The sequence below is a fragment of the Chaetodon auriga genome, chromosome 11, assembly GCF_051107435.1.
Source record: "Chaetodon auriga isolate fChaAug3 chromosome 11, fChaAug3.hap1, whole genome shotgun sequence".
In the NCBI taxonomy this organism is placed as follows: domain Eukaryota; kingdom Metazoa; phylum Chordata; class Actinopteri; order Chaetodontiformes; family Chaetodontidae; genus Chaetodon; species Chaetodon auriga.
Window position 1 is genome coordinate 4,065,784 of NC_135084.1, and position 16,337 is coordinate 4,082,120.

At 42.5% G+C, this 16,337-nt stretch overlaps 1 protein-coding gene across 6 annotated transcripts in view; it reads left to right on the top strand.

Moving 5' to 3' along the window:
- birc6 (baculoviral IAP repeat containing 6) overlaps positions 1-15,488 on the top strand; it is a 119,014-nt gene extending 103,526 nt beyond the window's left edge. For all 6 annotated transcript variants that reach the window (XM_076742274.1, XM_076742276.1, XM_076742279.1 and 3 more), the window contains exons 72-73: positions 7,826-7,960; positions 14,248-15,488. In XM_076742274.1, coding sequence (XP_076598389.1) covers positions 7,826-7,960; positions 14,248-14,427 — 315 coding nt within the window. In that variant the 3' untranslated portion in view covers positions 14,428-15,488. The remainder of the gene's footprint in view (positions 1-7,825; positions 7,961-14,247) is intronic.
- Positions 15,489-16,337: the final 849 nt, after the last annotated feature.

Genomic DNA, 16,337 nt, shown 5'->3' on the forward strand with positions numbered 1-16,337 from the left:
GTGGGAAAAGCACCTGGATTTAAACAGATGTGTTTTGTTCACAGAGATAAGAACAAAAATTCTGATTGATCTGATCACCTTGACAGGATTACATGAATAAAACATAAAAAAAACCCTGAAAATACTGTGATGCAGTGCAGAGGTTTCTGAATGCACGGCTTGGATTTGGGTTTACTGCTCTGTTTAGTTATTAATAACATCAGTGTGACCAGTATTGCAGTTTATTACTTTCTCCAAATGAATCTCCAGACATATATTAGTGGTCTACATTATGGTGATTTATGTATTGATAACAACTGTACAGTTGCCCTCCACTGGTAATGATGATAAACTGTAGGTGTAATGATACTGTTGACAGTTCTGCACTTAAACTGGATGAGCTAATTGCTGGCTGAGCTTTTTCACAGGCCTGAATCCAGAAGGTCCTGATTCATCCAGTTGATCCTGTTTGATGGCTTCATTAATGTAGAGGTTCTTCACTATTCAGTTTGTCTTTTTGGACGATGTGACCAAACAGTCTGTTCTCTGTCTGTTCAGTCGTTACAAATATGCATATATAATTGGTCTCTCTTACAAAAACGTAGATAGATATGAGAACAAGCAGGCGTATTGGACACATACCAAGTGAAAATCTTTTAATGTTCATTCTATTTGCTATAATAACAATAATAATAATAATAATGATAACTTTGTTGGAAACCTCTCATATCTCTTTAGTGTATCCACAGTCAACTTAGAAACACCTGAAACTTGATTGAGTCTTGTGGTCTGCTGCAGTGAGCATCACGTCTGATAATGCATTTCATAGAACTATTGGATTTTAGAAAAGTTTAATGATAACCACAGAGCCATTAAGTCACTTTGACCAAAAGAAACACAGATGAATAAAACAGAATGTGATAATTTGCTAATCCATCCTGATTTTTTGTAAATATTTGCTCACTCTGAATTTGATACCATCAAGCGTCCAGGTTGTATATCTGAGAAATATCAAGTTGAAATATTCTAAGTCTATCTGGCCATTGCACAGCAGACGATGCTGGGATTAAAGAAGAAAAAAAGTGGGTCCATGACATCAGCAGCCAGTCTGTGAAATGGACCGTTGGACCGAGAGATATTGAGGGGACATAGTAGGACTTGGCAATGCCACCCGGCTGAGCAATCTCACACATCGCACACAGAAATTCAATTAAGCTTGGTGAGATACTCCCATGTGCTTTACTCACCACTGGCCTTTTAGCGCCTTTAAGGCCTCAGCTGAGACGAACATTGACACAGAAAAAAAACAACCAGCCATGAAAACAATGGATATAGCAGTTGTTGCCTTCTTGCTGCTATCCACTCACACATGTGTAATTCTGCTGTTTAATGCAGTCCAAGGTTATCCTTTTAAAAAATAAGTCATCTAATGTGAGGAGTGTCTGGAACTTCAAATCGTCCCTTTCACAGTATTCCATGGTTTCATGTTTCTTTGTGCCTAAGAATTGTTCATTAGCTGAGAAATAGATGACACTGCTGTCTTAAGAGGGCTGAACAACAGGCACATTTACACATCTCTCATATGTCAAGTCTATTTTTTTTTTTTTTTTTTAGCTGAGTGATGTACAGAGTGAAGTGTCTTTCACAGACTGCGGGCATCAATTCTCAGGCATCACTGAAATATTCGCTTTGATTGTGATTCTGCTACTTTAACACTGGTAATGAAAATTTAGAAATCTCATGTCACACATTTCAACAGCTGTATTTCACACTGGAATGACAAGTGCTTTGATGAATTCTCTAGAGAAGGCCAGGGAATGTGGGCAAGCTGGACAATCAAACTGAATCGCCCTTTCATTTCACCTGGTGAAATGACCCACCCGTCTGACACCGTGTTCGTGTTAGCTGATTTCTGTTTGGGGAGGGGATGGTACTTTGTTTTCTGCTGCCATAACAGACTTATATCTGTTTTGCTGACGTCATTTTCAGTCAATGCAGATGCTGTGGAGGCTGTCTCTTGGAGCAGTTACCCCTGAAACATACAGTCAGACAGTGGACTGTTCCTGAACAGCATTCATGGCTTGTTGAGCATAAAGTATCTTGGTTTCCATCTGCTGTCCTTGGTGCTGAAGATGCAGCAGTGTCTGCTGACGTGGTGGCTTCTGCTGCAGCTCGGCTGGGTGCGTCTCCAGACTGACGCTGTCAAGTCACTCGCTTGCTCAAGCACATCCTGTCAGTCTTCACGAGGCAGCATCTTTAGCGCTTTGAAACTCGACACAGAAATGTGGCAGTTTTATGAGTGGGATTGAGAGGCATCCTCTCAGTGACCCGTCGTGATGATCGAGCGTAGATATAGATGTTCCACATCTGCAGTTCTCCGTTCTTTGGCTCACAGCGTTGTTTCTGTGTGAAAACCCAGTATATCATTATATGTGTGCTTCCCTACAAGTGTCCCTCCAGCTCTTTGGAGGCTGTGTTCCAGAATGAGTGAAAATCAATAGAGTTGCTCAGCCTGTCGTAGAAGATGCCCTCCATATGAATCAGTTGGCCTCTGTCTTCTTGTAGCTGTCTGATTTTGCTGTACAGCTTCATCAGAAGCCTCCGTATCAACCTTTGCTGTTCCAGCTGCTCTCTCACTCTTGATGAATTACAGCAGGCTCTTAACTGGCAACAGCTCCACTATTCTCTAACCCTGTCACAGAGTTCTTGCATGTATCCATCATCTTGACCTCATTTTGAGCACTGCTGCATCCGTATTACAGAAAATGTGTTCTGAAGCTGTGGTGACCGTATGAGCTTAGTGTGGGATTCAGCAGTAGAGCAGACTCCTTCCTACAGAATCAACTAAGATTCCATTTTCTACGAGCACTTTATTTGATTTGTTGTGAAAATTGCCTGTTTTCTCCAAGCTGCTGTGAATTTCCACCGTTGTCATAGTACAACTCCACAGTCAGCAGTTATCATTGAGCTGTCCTGACTAATGGACGTGTATGTATCCTTACATTTTACTTGATGAAGATGAATAAAGGCTGCTGTTTTATCCAGTAGTATTGCGATAATAGAGCCGAGCAGCACTCCAGTCAGTGAATGAGGAAGACATCCTGCACCTTTACTTTTTCCATAGTTTGTATTGACAAGAATGGAAGGGACTGCTTTTTTGTTTGTTTGTTTTTTCATTGACATGATGTCACATTATAAGTCACAAAGAACATTTCTGGTGAGTAAAATTTTTCAGCATTGTTTCTGTCCTGCTCTTTGCTGCCAAGACATAGCACAGAGGTCGTGAACCATGTGTTGTGGAGAGTCTACACGCTGTCATTATATCTGATCGCTCAGGTCCACTCACTACCTTGTTCAAAGCTTTCAACAGGATCACACAGTCTCCATCAGCAGATGGACAGTTGCCACGAAACTGTAGATGCTCAGATTTTTTATTTTTTCTTAAAGGTGTTCAGAAATTTCCTATAGTTGGACCAGTTGAGATTGTTTTGTCCAACACTATGAAACTTGCACAATGTGTAGCCAGTCATTTTTCAAATCAAGACTCAAATGCAGCCACATCAAGTTTGATGCTGAGTGCTGATGATGGTTAGACTGTTGTTTTGTTGTTGTTGTGAGTATTGGATTAGTGGGTCCAATTATAGTGAAAAGATTTTTTTTTTTTTTTGATGTGTGTGAGAGAGAGAGACAGAGAGAGTTCAGTGTTACCACACGCTATTTATAGAGGGAGAGCTAAAGAATGGAGTACAGGCTTGAATTATGCAGGAGCAGATTGTCAGGTGGAATTAAGGACAATGGGTCGCATGTTAAAATATGGATCATAGTGTGTGAGCGTGTGTTTGTGTCGGAAAGAAGGAACGAGACTACACTTGTAAATGTGCGTGTTTGAGGTAAGTAAAGACCTTACGGTGTGTTTGGTGTTAGCAAGCGGGGTGCAGCATCATCACATTCACATTCGCACCCAAGTGTGAAAGACCCTTTGGAGGCACTGACAGGTGACACCCTGCTCCGCATCATCTCAGGCAAATAGCACCAACACTACCCCCACTCGTGCTTCAGTAGCAAAGGGTGAGGGTCAATGTTATGGACCAGACCATCTGATTCATAGTTTGAAGGCAAGAGGGGGTCACATGACAGATCATGCAGTGCCAGTAGAATTGGAGGTTGAGTCCTCTTCCATATATTTTTGGCTGACGTCTGGAGGCCGTGCTCATGTGGATTGAGAACTGCACTCGATGAACCTGCCACAGCTGCACAGAGGATAGTGCTGCCTGGCACACTCATGTTTTTCTCTCAAGTAAATCTGTGCAGAAACACTTAAAGTCACACAAAGTCCTTCCATTCACTGCGTAAAGTATGGCATAGTAACACTCTCACACACAGCGCTAAGTGGTAGGAAGCTGCCCTGACAGGGAATTGGATTGTTCCATTGAGTACTCTCTGTCGCTGCATTATTGATTAGTGTTAGAGATGGGATCTCGGTTTTGGTGTAACCAAGCCACCAGATTCAGGTGTTACCTTTCCTCTCGGACTGTGTCGACTGCATGTGCATGGCAAACTGTAACAGTGAGAAAATAGTAAAGATATCTGGTGCTGGTCTTTCCAGCTTTAGTAACATTTTAATTAAAGAAGTAACTTCCCCTGCATGTTACCTGCCTAAATGTCTCAAAGGCAGTTACACTACTAAAGCTAATTAGCATCATTTTAGCAATGCAAGTCTAAGTGTGCACATTTATACTTTATCAGAGTTGGAAATATTTATGCTCCAGCATCAGAGCGGCTCATGGCTGAGATCAGATCAGGGTTATGGCAGGGTTGAACGGGAGCGCTGTGAAGCTCTGCCCACTTCCTGTTTCCCTTTGGCACCCGTGTTAACCAACTGGGCTGTTCAAACAGAGCATGCCCTGCGTGGAGTGCTGTGCCTGGCTTGTAGTCTGCACTGATAGTTTTGGAATCTGCACTATTTTCTCTGCCTGCCGCAAGCAAATCACAAGAAAACACTGCAAATCTAATATAAACAATGTAAATGATATAAATGACCTTATTCTCATAAATAATGAAATATGCAGACCATTGTTGCCAAACCTTTTTGTTTTCCTGCTCCTCTCCGTGCTGTCCTCCTGTAGTTTCAACACACACACTCACACACAGGCAGGACGTCGCAGATCATCACAAGGCGATGTTCCTTTTGACATCATTATTGCAGAAGAATTGATACCTCGCTTATACAGGAGTGCATAAAATGCTGTATGAGGCCACTGCATCCAACTGGTGAAATACCCAAAACTAAGAATTTAGAACTTTTTAATAGCTGCTTGATTCGCTCTTGCCCTTGACCCTTCATGTGCCAAGTGCTTCCATACACCCATTCCTCCGCTCCTCTTCCTCCTTCACTTGCCCTGTGGAATAATGAGTGGACAACATTACCTCAAAGGTCACTGAGTTTATCTGGCTCCATCAGAGGGCCTCGCCTATGACTGCACATGTGAACAGAATGTACTTGTGTGTACATTTCTCTATGTGTGTGTACGTACGTGCATGCGTCCATGTGTGTATAAAGGCATGTATTTGCTGAAAGGTCATTTGTCAAGACGCCCTCATTCAATGTTTGCTTCATGATCACAGATGGTTTGCATAGAGCTTCCATACATGCTGTGATCGATGGCCATGTCTAAATACCAGAAGTTAATCAGCTGCTGGTCCTTGCCACATGGAACCCCAGGGACAACACTCCCTTTTAACCACCACACGTCTGAACATGTCCACGCATATGTAAGGCATGTCCTTGTGTTTTTATGTTTCCTATCACAGATTGTATTCAGACTCCATGTCATTGCTGTACCTTGTCGCTTTCCAAAAAGCTCGAGCAGCAGCTGATCTCACCACACAGACACCACACAGCCGTGACCTTGAAGCATTCCCTCTTAGCTGGGGACTGTCGCCCACCTCACTGAATGTGACTTAAGCAGCCGAGGGAGTGGGGGGTTGGGTTGGAGGAACAATAGACGGAGGAAGAGATGTGAAGTAGCGGCAAAGATGGAATGAAGATAAAGAGAGCAGAGGGAGATGGAGAAGGAAGGGAGATTAAACACATACCCCAACCCCCAAACCCTCTCTGCTGCCTCTCCTCTCAGCAGATCAGCAGCCCCCATAATATCTAATCCACTCCCTCCATCAGCAGAGCAGCTACGGAAACATCAGCTACAACACGCGCTGCATACTGCCCGATCGGCCCTGGCGACTGTTGCTAGGAAGTTGAGTAGAGCGGCAAAAAAAGCCGGGGAATTGGGTGTAAATGATTGACATCAGCTATCAAGCGGTGTCGCACATATAATATCAGAGAGTGAGTTGAGCACACTTGATAATAAACAGCCCCTCAGTAATGGAGAAAGAGAGAAAAAAGAGCAGTTGATCTTGTGGATTGTTCGTCATAGGACAGGAGGAATTTGTATGCTGTGTGTAGCACGAGCTTCATTCAGTACGCTGTAGAAAGTGAGAAAGACTCAGATCAAAAGAAGAACTGATAAAAGATTATTTTGTTTTTAATGTCGAACAGATACAATCTGGAAAATCGTGCCAAAATCCAAGCATTTTGAAACGTCCTTTAAATCAAACACATCGTACACATATAAAAAGCCTTCATGGTACAGTAGCCATGTAGTCAGCAGCCAGTAAAATTGCTCGTTTGTGAGTGTTGGGAGTTGTTGAAGCTGGGAAACAGAACTATGGCTCATCCTGACAGCTTGATGTGCGTCCACACAACACATGGAAACAGGCTGACAATGAAAATGGTGAATGCTGTGTGTGTGCTGTGGTGTGCTGATGCGTGTGAGTGGCCCATGAAGGTCTTTAGCCATGCTCATGGTTCTGTGAGGCTGTACCTGTGCACAGCTGTGCTTTGAGCTAAATGCCAAAGCTGATATGCTAACATACTCACAATGACAGTGCTTATATGCTGGTGTTAAGCAGGTATGGTGCTTCCCGTGTTCACATCGTGCTAACATTTGCTAATTAGCACTTCAGACAAAGTACAGCTGAGGCTGAAACAAATGTCATTTTCTTTGTTTAGCATTAGAGAAATTAAAAAATGTGACCTGCTGGTGGCACTAGAGGAGCAGTCACCTAAGTCAGTAGAATTCATTCTCTAAGCACCATGGGTATCTGTACAAAATATCATGAGAAGTCTATGTGATACTTCATTTTTGTTGAGATGTCACTGTCTGGACCAGAGTGGGGGACAGACCAACACATATTCCTACAGTCACACTGGTAGTGTGACTTGCCTTACCAACACCTGAGCTTACGGTGCTTTCAGAATGAGCGTGCTGAGAATTCATCTTGTTTTCTTCACACAAATGTGACCAGTGGAGTGTTTCTGCAGTCTGTGCACATCTGCCCCAAACGGCCAAAGTATAGACTGAAGCAACAGTGAGTCAGTGTGACAGCTCAGACGTTATCTGATCTCAATACTTACTGCAGTCGGAAGCATCTCTTCACCTGAATTTGCAACACCAAGAACAAAAGTGTCTCAATTTGTGTTGCAAAAATTAGATTTTTTCAGTGGGAAATGCTAAATTGTTAACTTTCCTGTGTACAGCTTGATGCACAAGTTATGTCTTGTATCTTTTGCTGTAAATCCCATCCATAGTGGCTAGTAATTGAATGAGAACAAGTAAGATTTAGGTAAATAAGATACAAATTACCATTGACAAGCTGTAAATGTCACTGCACTGCAAAAGACTGAAGAGAGGTTTGTCACAGTGAGTTACATTTGTAACCACATTAACTCTTATGTTTAATATACAGGGTTGTGTGTATTAAACACTGCTGTGTCTTGTGTTTGCAGGTGATCCATAAACACTTCTACCTGAAGCGAACTGAGATCATGTGTCAGTGTGAGGAGTGGATCGCCGACATCCAGCAGTACAGCAGCGACAAGAGGGTTGGCCGCACCATGTCCCATCACGCTGCTGCGCTAAAGGTAACGTCATTAAAGAGGCCGTATGATGGTCAATTTCGGGTTCATAGTATTATTTTGGGTGTCTTCTGGAATGGGTTTACAGGCTTCAATGTTAAAAAAAACACAGCATTTTTCCTCATACTGTACAATGTTCTCTGAAATGTTCTGTTTTAGCTCCCGTCTCTTTAAGCCCCCCTCCCAAAAAGCCCACTCTGTTCTGATTGGTCAGCTGCCACAGGTCGAAGCAGGCATCAGCTCTTGGTTCATTGTTGAGCTGACTTCAAATGATTTCTCTTGACTTTCTCTTCCACCATTAGTCCAGCATCATGGACACTGGGAAACAGACCTGTGGCGTGTCCTTCCGCTTCGACGTGTCCAGACAGCACATGTGCACAGGCTTACAAAGAGACTGAAGAGTGTGTAGCTAACATACTCACAGTGACAGTGCTTATATGCTGCCATGTTCACCATCTTAGTTTACTGCTCTCAGTATTAAGTTGGTTTCAGCTACATTAGCCAAGCAACATGCTAATGCCGAATCAAGCAGACTAATCTACAAAATAAACAGTAAAACAAACAAAAAAAATGGCAAAACCTCCACTTCCAAGTTTGAAGCTTGTACGGTGAGCGGCCCTTGTTGATAAAGCAGTCTGGCAGAGTAAAGTTCACACACAATTTTCCAGTTGTTGTGGGGACATTTCCATCACAGTTCTATCAAAAATAAAGTTAATCCACTGCCTCTTGACATCCTCTGATGGTGGAAGCAGATGAAGTCTTTTGTGTTGGTTCTCACAGCCTAGAGCCAAGAAATTAGTTTTTCTGAGACCTTCCATACCCTCGTGTCACTGGAGCCAGCGTTAGAGAAGAAACAACAATGGCAGACTACAAGGTTGATTCACTAGGTTTTAGTGAGTGAGATGGTCACCCAGCTGGAGATGGTGCTCTGTTACAGAGTGATGCAGACAGATGACAGAAGAACAGGCTGACGAGGTGTGTCAGGCAGTTCACTGTAGGACACAGGAGCTCCCTTTGACATGAACTTTGGGGTTTGTAACTTTACAGACCTTTTACATGGACAAAAAAAAGCTATAGAACACATGAAATCAGGGGTGGGGTCTCTTTTTCTATCAAGCATTATTTCAGTTTTTATAATGTCCTTTGAGGACCATACATCACACCAACCTCTGACTTAGCTGGAACTGCTTCTTTTTGGCAAGGCGTCTGATGTCAGATGGTAGTGATGATGATGATGATTATGCTGATGATGATTACTGTTCACAGTAGCAGGTTGTTGCTTTGCAGCTCAATGACTTCATGTTGTTGGTTGTCAGTCACATCAGCTGGTTCCACATTGAACAGCAGATATGTTCAGTTCTTTTTGTTAGTTTTCATGTCTCACCAAATGCCAGAAGGACTTTTCACACTCAGCAGCATATTCAGACTTTTGTTTTTGCAGAGCAGGAAAATGCTCATTGTTTCCTCTTTCCAGCTTTAAGTTCACAAAGCAGAGAGCTGAGAAGCTGCTGGAGCTTGAGGTTGAGCTCTGAGAGGTTCTTGGTAATGTCCACCATGAAGGTCAAATCACACATTTGCTGTCACTGAGTTTCCTCCTTCATCTCTATGAATTATTCCAGACAAACTGACACTTTGGAACACTTGTTCTTTGTCTGTGCTAGCAGCTCCACAGCAGCAACAAGTCAGTGCAGTCATGTCAGTGTAGTGAGAACTTCCATTTCAACAAAAATATTCTTGATATCGGGCGGCATGGTGGCGCAGCAGGTAGTGCGCGTGCCTCACAGCAAGAAGGTCGCTGGTTCGATCCCCGGGTCGGGCAGGGCCTTTCTGTGTGAAGTTTGCATGTTCTTCCCGCACACGTGGGTTCTCTCCGGGCACTCCGACTTCCTCCCACAGACATGCTCTAAAATTGTCCTTAGGTGTGAGTGTGAGCGTGTGAGGTGTGTCCGTCTCTATATGTGGCCCTGCAATCAACTGGCGACCGGTTCAGGCTTTTATTAAAGTCTTCATATATAACATACATTCTGTGAGTCTGGACGGACATGAATGTAAACTGCTTGGTTGGCGGAGGCTTTCAACTATGAAGTGCTTATTCTAGTTTATATTTAGGAATTGCCAAATGTTACCCACCCCTGCACTAAAAGGAAGGAAAAGACCCCAAAGTGTGATGGGACCACTTTAAATGTACTGGATGTAGTGAAGTTGACTGCTATTATAAAGCAGGTTTCCTGTTTCCATGCTGTGAAATGAGCAGAATAGAAAGCTGACTGTAGCAGGTCAGTTCAGTGCATGTAAACACAGTTTGTGTTTGAGTGTCCTGCTAATAAACAGTGAATTGGCTGCAGGCGACAGTGGGCCATGACAGGCCACCTTAATTCCTGAACCCAGCCATCTTCCACTCCAACACTCACTGAGAGTGTCACAGGAAGCTCTCCTCTGTTTTCCCTTTGGCAGTAAATAAGCACAATTAATCCCCACTGTAAATAATTCATGTCCACTGACTGGAGACCTGAGCGCAGCCAGCTGTGCTCCCACAGCTGCAGGCCACTGAACACCTTTGCCATTTAACCTCCATGTAAATGAATGTTTCTTCACCTCCACTCTGCTTCATTTCCCTCCATCTATTCTGTGTTCCAACAGAGATGACTTTTGATTTTTAGAAAGATTATTGTTTTTAGAATCGACCGTGTAGAGAGAGACATGAAATGGGGGGGGGGGGGGGGGGGGGGGGGGGGGGTACGCTGTGCCATAGAGCTCCATTGTTGTCCAAAAACTATTAACAAGACTAATTGAGTAATTCCCTCTGCAGACAGTCACTGTGACACGGGTCAGAACTGCTATGGGGGAGGGAGGGGGGGGTGTATCTGACTGGCATCACTATCCTGAATGGAAATTAATTAAATGATATCAACGTTTAAATGTCAATTAATCATCTTTCTGAAAATAGAGAGGGAGAGCAGAGAGAGACGAACAGGGCACACACAGTGATAAAGAGCCTTTCTGTGGACCGAGAGATGAAACTCAGACTTTACCTGTTAATATTTGGATGTCATTCAGTCTCATTTTGTGGTTCATCAGTGAACAGTGTGCAGCTACACTGCAGACGGGAGTCTTTGCTAACATGCTCACAATGACAGTGTTGAAAAGCTGATGTTTAGCAGGAATAATGTTTGCCATGTTCACCATTTTAGTTTTGCATGTTAGCACGCTGACAATCGCCAATTTGTTCTTAACACAAAGCGCAGCTGAGGCTGATGGGTCAACAGTTTCATGGTAGCACGAGATGAAAGGTCAGGGAATGCCACTGTGCTGCCAGAATACTCACTAGAGCACAAAAAATGTCGATTAATCCACCGCTAAAAATAATTCCCAACAACATGAAATGATACGTTTGTCAGGTGTTTTCTAAAGATTTGCACCTTCAGTAGGATCCAGCAGGTTTGTAGCTGCGAGCCACAGTCAGGCTAGAGGAGTCAGTCACACTGATGCATCGTTAGTTTTGGCCTTTTCGTGGGATTCTTTGACAATGAAAAGACTAACGAATAGCACTAAACTGATCATTTAACGGTTCATTTGCCACATTGATAATTACTTCACAAATGAGATCTGTTCCTTTCATGTTCGATGTAACATTGATGGACAGACTCGTGCACGTGTGAATATTATATATTTAAGCAATACATCACGACAGGCCGCGATATACGCTCATTATACCACAGCTAGGGGGCGTTCTTCGACCCTCAATTAACCAGAAATACATATTATCTAATAAAATAGCCCCGCCGGAAAAAAGTAGTCCCACCTCTCCGTACGTTAGCTCTGCATGTCGTCTATTCGTCGCCTTTTTTTCGGGAGAAAGTCACTGCTCAATCAACTCTACCATTGTTAACCCTATCTGGAGGTGAAAGTTAACCTTAAACAATTGAATTAAACTAATTTAGTCTATTTGTTAATGTTGTCAAAACACCGCAGCAACTTTTTGCTACTTACTGTAACAGTTTGTTGTCATGGATACGTTGTTGCTTCTCTGACAATCAGCCCCGTAATGTAAACATGCGAGGCCCCCCCGCAGTTAACTGAGTGAGTGGTCCGGAAGAATCCACCCAAAACCTCAATGAATGAGAGTTTTTTTAATAGTTTTAGCTTTGAGTGATCACTGACTTTATTAAGCGACTATATGTGACATCGCAGCAGGCACCTGGAGACGCAGCAGCGGCATCTGAATATCATGACTTTAAAAGCACCAAATTACTTGCCTTAACGAATTTCGTTAGTAAATAATGTGAAGAATTGTAAAATATCATTTCCATGAGTCTGTTCAGATCATCCTATAGAGCTCTAAGTGTCATAGTCGCTGTCGAGCTGCTGATCCTCATCGACGCACAGTGCAGGATTTTATAATCTAATCTAGCTAATAATAATACGGCCCAGCTGACAATAATAACAACATTGAAGAGGAATACACAATCAATTTTTTTTTTTTTAAATCTTTATTTTGTTTTTCATTTTTCATAAACAGGAAAACAAACATATAATACATAAAAAGATTCCCCTGAAAAAGGAGTGAACTTATTTTGAATCATCTTGAATATAAACTGCATTGTAGCAGTTTGGTTTTAACTCCATGAAAACTGAAATAATTCTGTTCGATTATAACAAAAGAAATAAAATGGATAAAGAATAAATAAATATGTAAATTCATTAATTAATTATGGGAGAAAGAAAGGAAGGATTTTTCCCAGTCTTTCTTAAAGCAATCTTCCTTGATTCTCAACCTGTATGTGAGATTCTCCATTTCAAATATATCCTCTATGATTGACAGCCATTGTTTGTATCCCCGTGCTTCAGTCTTTAGCCAGTTCTTGGTGATAGCCTTCGTCCCGGCTGCAAGAAGAATTTTGACCACGTATTGGTCTCCTGTGTGCACAGTTCCTTCCAAATGTCCAAGGTTCAAAACAAGGCATGATCTAAGAATTACACAGCCCAACATTTCACAGAGAGCCCGATGAATAGTCTTCTAGAAAGGCGGTATATTCTCACATTACAATTTACAATTTCGTCCGTTTTGATTATAAATGACGATGGTTTGAGCTGTCGATTTCCTTCGTTTCCTCTGCGCCCAAAGTGCAGCTGTATGTCAAACCATACTTTATCAACCAAGCCCACCGGATTGTTTGGATTTAGGACTCGCTTTATGGCGTTGAAGTCAGCATCTGTAACTGATGTGTGATGGACTGTAGTATCAAGTCCTTTCTTCCTCAACATTTTCACAACGCCGGTGAACACATTGTTAGACGTAGTGAACTCTGTGTCTTTGAGGAGGCACCAGGAGAGGCTGAGTGGGGGGTCGTTGATGTGTCTGTTGAGTCCAGCGCGGTGACCGATGTAGCTGCTCAGTCCGTATAGTTCACCTTTACAGTTTCTGACAGTGCCGTAAAATTCTCTTAAAATGTCATTGAATTGTTGTTTAGACACTGTCCTAAGGTCCACCGCCACACCTTTATCCTGACACCAGTCTTCGAAGCACTTCACTGCCCACTTGGTCTGTTTTACCGCTTCTCTCCTTCTCCAGTTGGTCAACCTCTTTGGACATCAGCTCCGCATGTTGTCTTTGGCTCGGCTTTTTTTTCGGGGACAGCCACTCTTCAATCCATTCATCCATCGTTAGCCCTCCCCGGAGATCAAAGTTGACCGTGAACATGTTTGAATGTTGTTAACGCCTTAAAAAAATAGACATCAAAACCGGCTACTTTTTGCTGCGCACTGTAACAGTTGGTTGTCATGGAAACATTGTTGCTTCCCTGAAGCGGAGTGATATGCTGTGATAAGGCTTTTTAGAATAGTAGCTGTGGTATACGCTCATTATATCACAGTTAACAGCCAATCAGATTGCCGGATTTCACCTTTCCATTTTATAAATTGGTACATTCATGGTTCTTACTTCCATACAAGGCCCTTCTCTGTCATGTTAGCAGAAAGGCTTCTTCTTAGTGCATGTTTGCGCTTACAGTACATGACTGAATGAGGAAGCAGGGGAGCAGTCAGACCTGTAGGATGTGTCTGTATGAGGGGAAGGAGAGGGTCTCCTGATAGAAAAGCAGCAGGTGTAAAAGTGAGCCTTGTGCTTCACAATATTTTGAACAGACTGTGTTTCATATAATGTCCCGGCCATCACGATGAAACATAGTGTTGGACTAAACAGAGTTCAGGCTGTTTTGTCTCAAAGAAAATCCTACAACATCAAGCCTGACTCTGTGTTTGTGTGTGTGTGTGTGTGTGTGTTCTCCCTGCAGAGACACACGGCTCAGCTCAGAGAGGAGCTTCTGAAGCTGCCCTGCCCCGACGGTCTGGAGCCCGACGGCGACGAGTTCTCAGAGAGGAGCGCCGCCCTCATCCTCAAAGAGCTGCCCAGTCAGGACGCGGAGAAGCCGGGCAGCAGTCAGGACAACCACTGCAGCGAGGGCCAGCTATGAGTCCCTCCCAGCATCCCCAACCCTCCCCCTCCCTCCCCCTCATGATTATTACTCTCGAAAAGACTTGACGGCTTCAGAGCACAAGCCTCCACTTTGTCAATATTTGTATGTAAAGATCTAATAGCAGAATAACAGAACGCGGGGACGTGGGGAACCAGAACGCAATGAGATGAACTCTGAACTATGCTACTCCCTTATTGAAAACAGTCGACAAAAACTTTTATTTACCTGTAAAAGAGTGTAAACATTTTGTGCTTTTTTCCAATTGTGAAATAACCACTGATTGGTATGTTATTAAACTTGTTTATGTATACATAATGGCAGAGGAAAATTACAGATTATATAAGGGAACTACCTTTAGAGAAGAATGTTTACTGAATGTTGATTTCCTTTTTTGTTTTTTTTTTCTTTTTGACTGTTAGAGAACAGTTGTAACCAAGGATATATTGGTCATTCTTTAAGGATACTATTTAAAAAAAAAAAACGAGAGAAAAAGAAAACACACGTAACAGAATCTGAGATAAAAAGCCCCTCTGGTCATCCGTTGCTTCATTTGATTTCTCTAGGATCATATTCACTTGAATAAAAGCTGAGATGGACATTCTTAAATGCTATGTTATCCCTTTTACAGGCTCCAAATTAAAAAGCACCATGCTCTGGATAAATATGTTGCCTCTCAGAACTTCTCCATGACCATTTTCCACTGGCATGACTGTAGATCAGAAGACTGTGTGTCAGAGCCACATGGGAAATGTATTTTGAAGGCTTGTGCATGTGTATGTGTGTTTTCTGTGCGTGTGCAACAATCCCCAGTGAGATACAAAGCTGTGATGTGCCTTTGATCTACACCATACCACCAAATACTCCAACAGAGTACCTTTACTGGTTTCTTTGCTATTTCTACAAAATTAATAATTCTGCTGTCTGACATAAAAACTGCTTTGATCTTTTTTTATTATGTTGAACTCCAGTGAACAAAAATTGCACTTTCTATTTTACTCACTCCTTAGGACAGTCACATACTCATTTTGCTAGGACATTAAATGGAGCTTGAAAGTATAGATTGATTGTGCGAATGTTTCTTTGTGCTGTGAGCAGAACCAGAGACGAGACGTCCTGGAGAGACGGAGACGCTGATCGCCTGAGCAAAGGTTTCATTCAGAAAATAATGACGACCTGTTAGTCACATGTCAAACGGGGGTCAAGACACTTAAAGAAAAGACAAACATCATATCCATCTTTTCTGAAAGTATGGGAATTGAATTTGTTTTGTTGTGGTGAATTATCTTTTTTTTCTTCTTAAGAGTTTAATTTTCAGAATGTCTTTTGACAACCCCGGAAATGTCCGAACTTCTAAAATTCATTGTAAAGGCCCTAAAAACTTTGCTTCAGATCTGTGTCTCTCCATAATATCAAATATTAATGGCTAAATAACCTCTGAAGGTGTTCCTGAGGAGTCGAAGCACCTCCAGCCGTGCCAGCGGCTTTATTCGTTTTAGTTTCACCCTCTCATCTTTGCATTCAAGCATGCTAACTTTTATTAGCATTGGTCGGCTATTTAGCAATAAACACAAAGTACAGCTGAGGCTGATGGGAATGTCATTGGTCATAAACCGAAGCATTGGAGACATTAATAATGTCAACCTGCTGGTGGCACCAGATGAAATGTTCAGACCTACTATTCACCCTGAAGTCTGCCAAAGCTCATGGCAGTCCGTTCAGAGTGGTGGACTGACGCACAGACGCTGACAACCTTGAAGAAAAACAAAACTCTGGTAAGTAGTTATCAGCTTTTTCTTTAACCGGACCCCTTCCACTTCAAACCACTGAGAAGATGTTTCATGTGTTTTTTTTTACACACATCTGTATTCACAAGTTGAACACAAACTGCAGGTTTTTCCCTCAGAAGT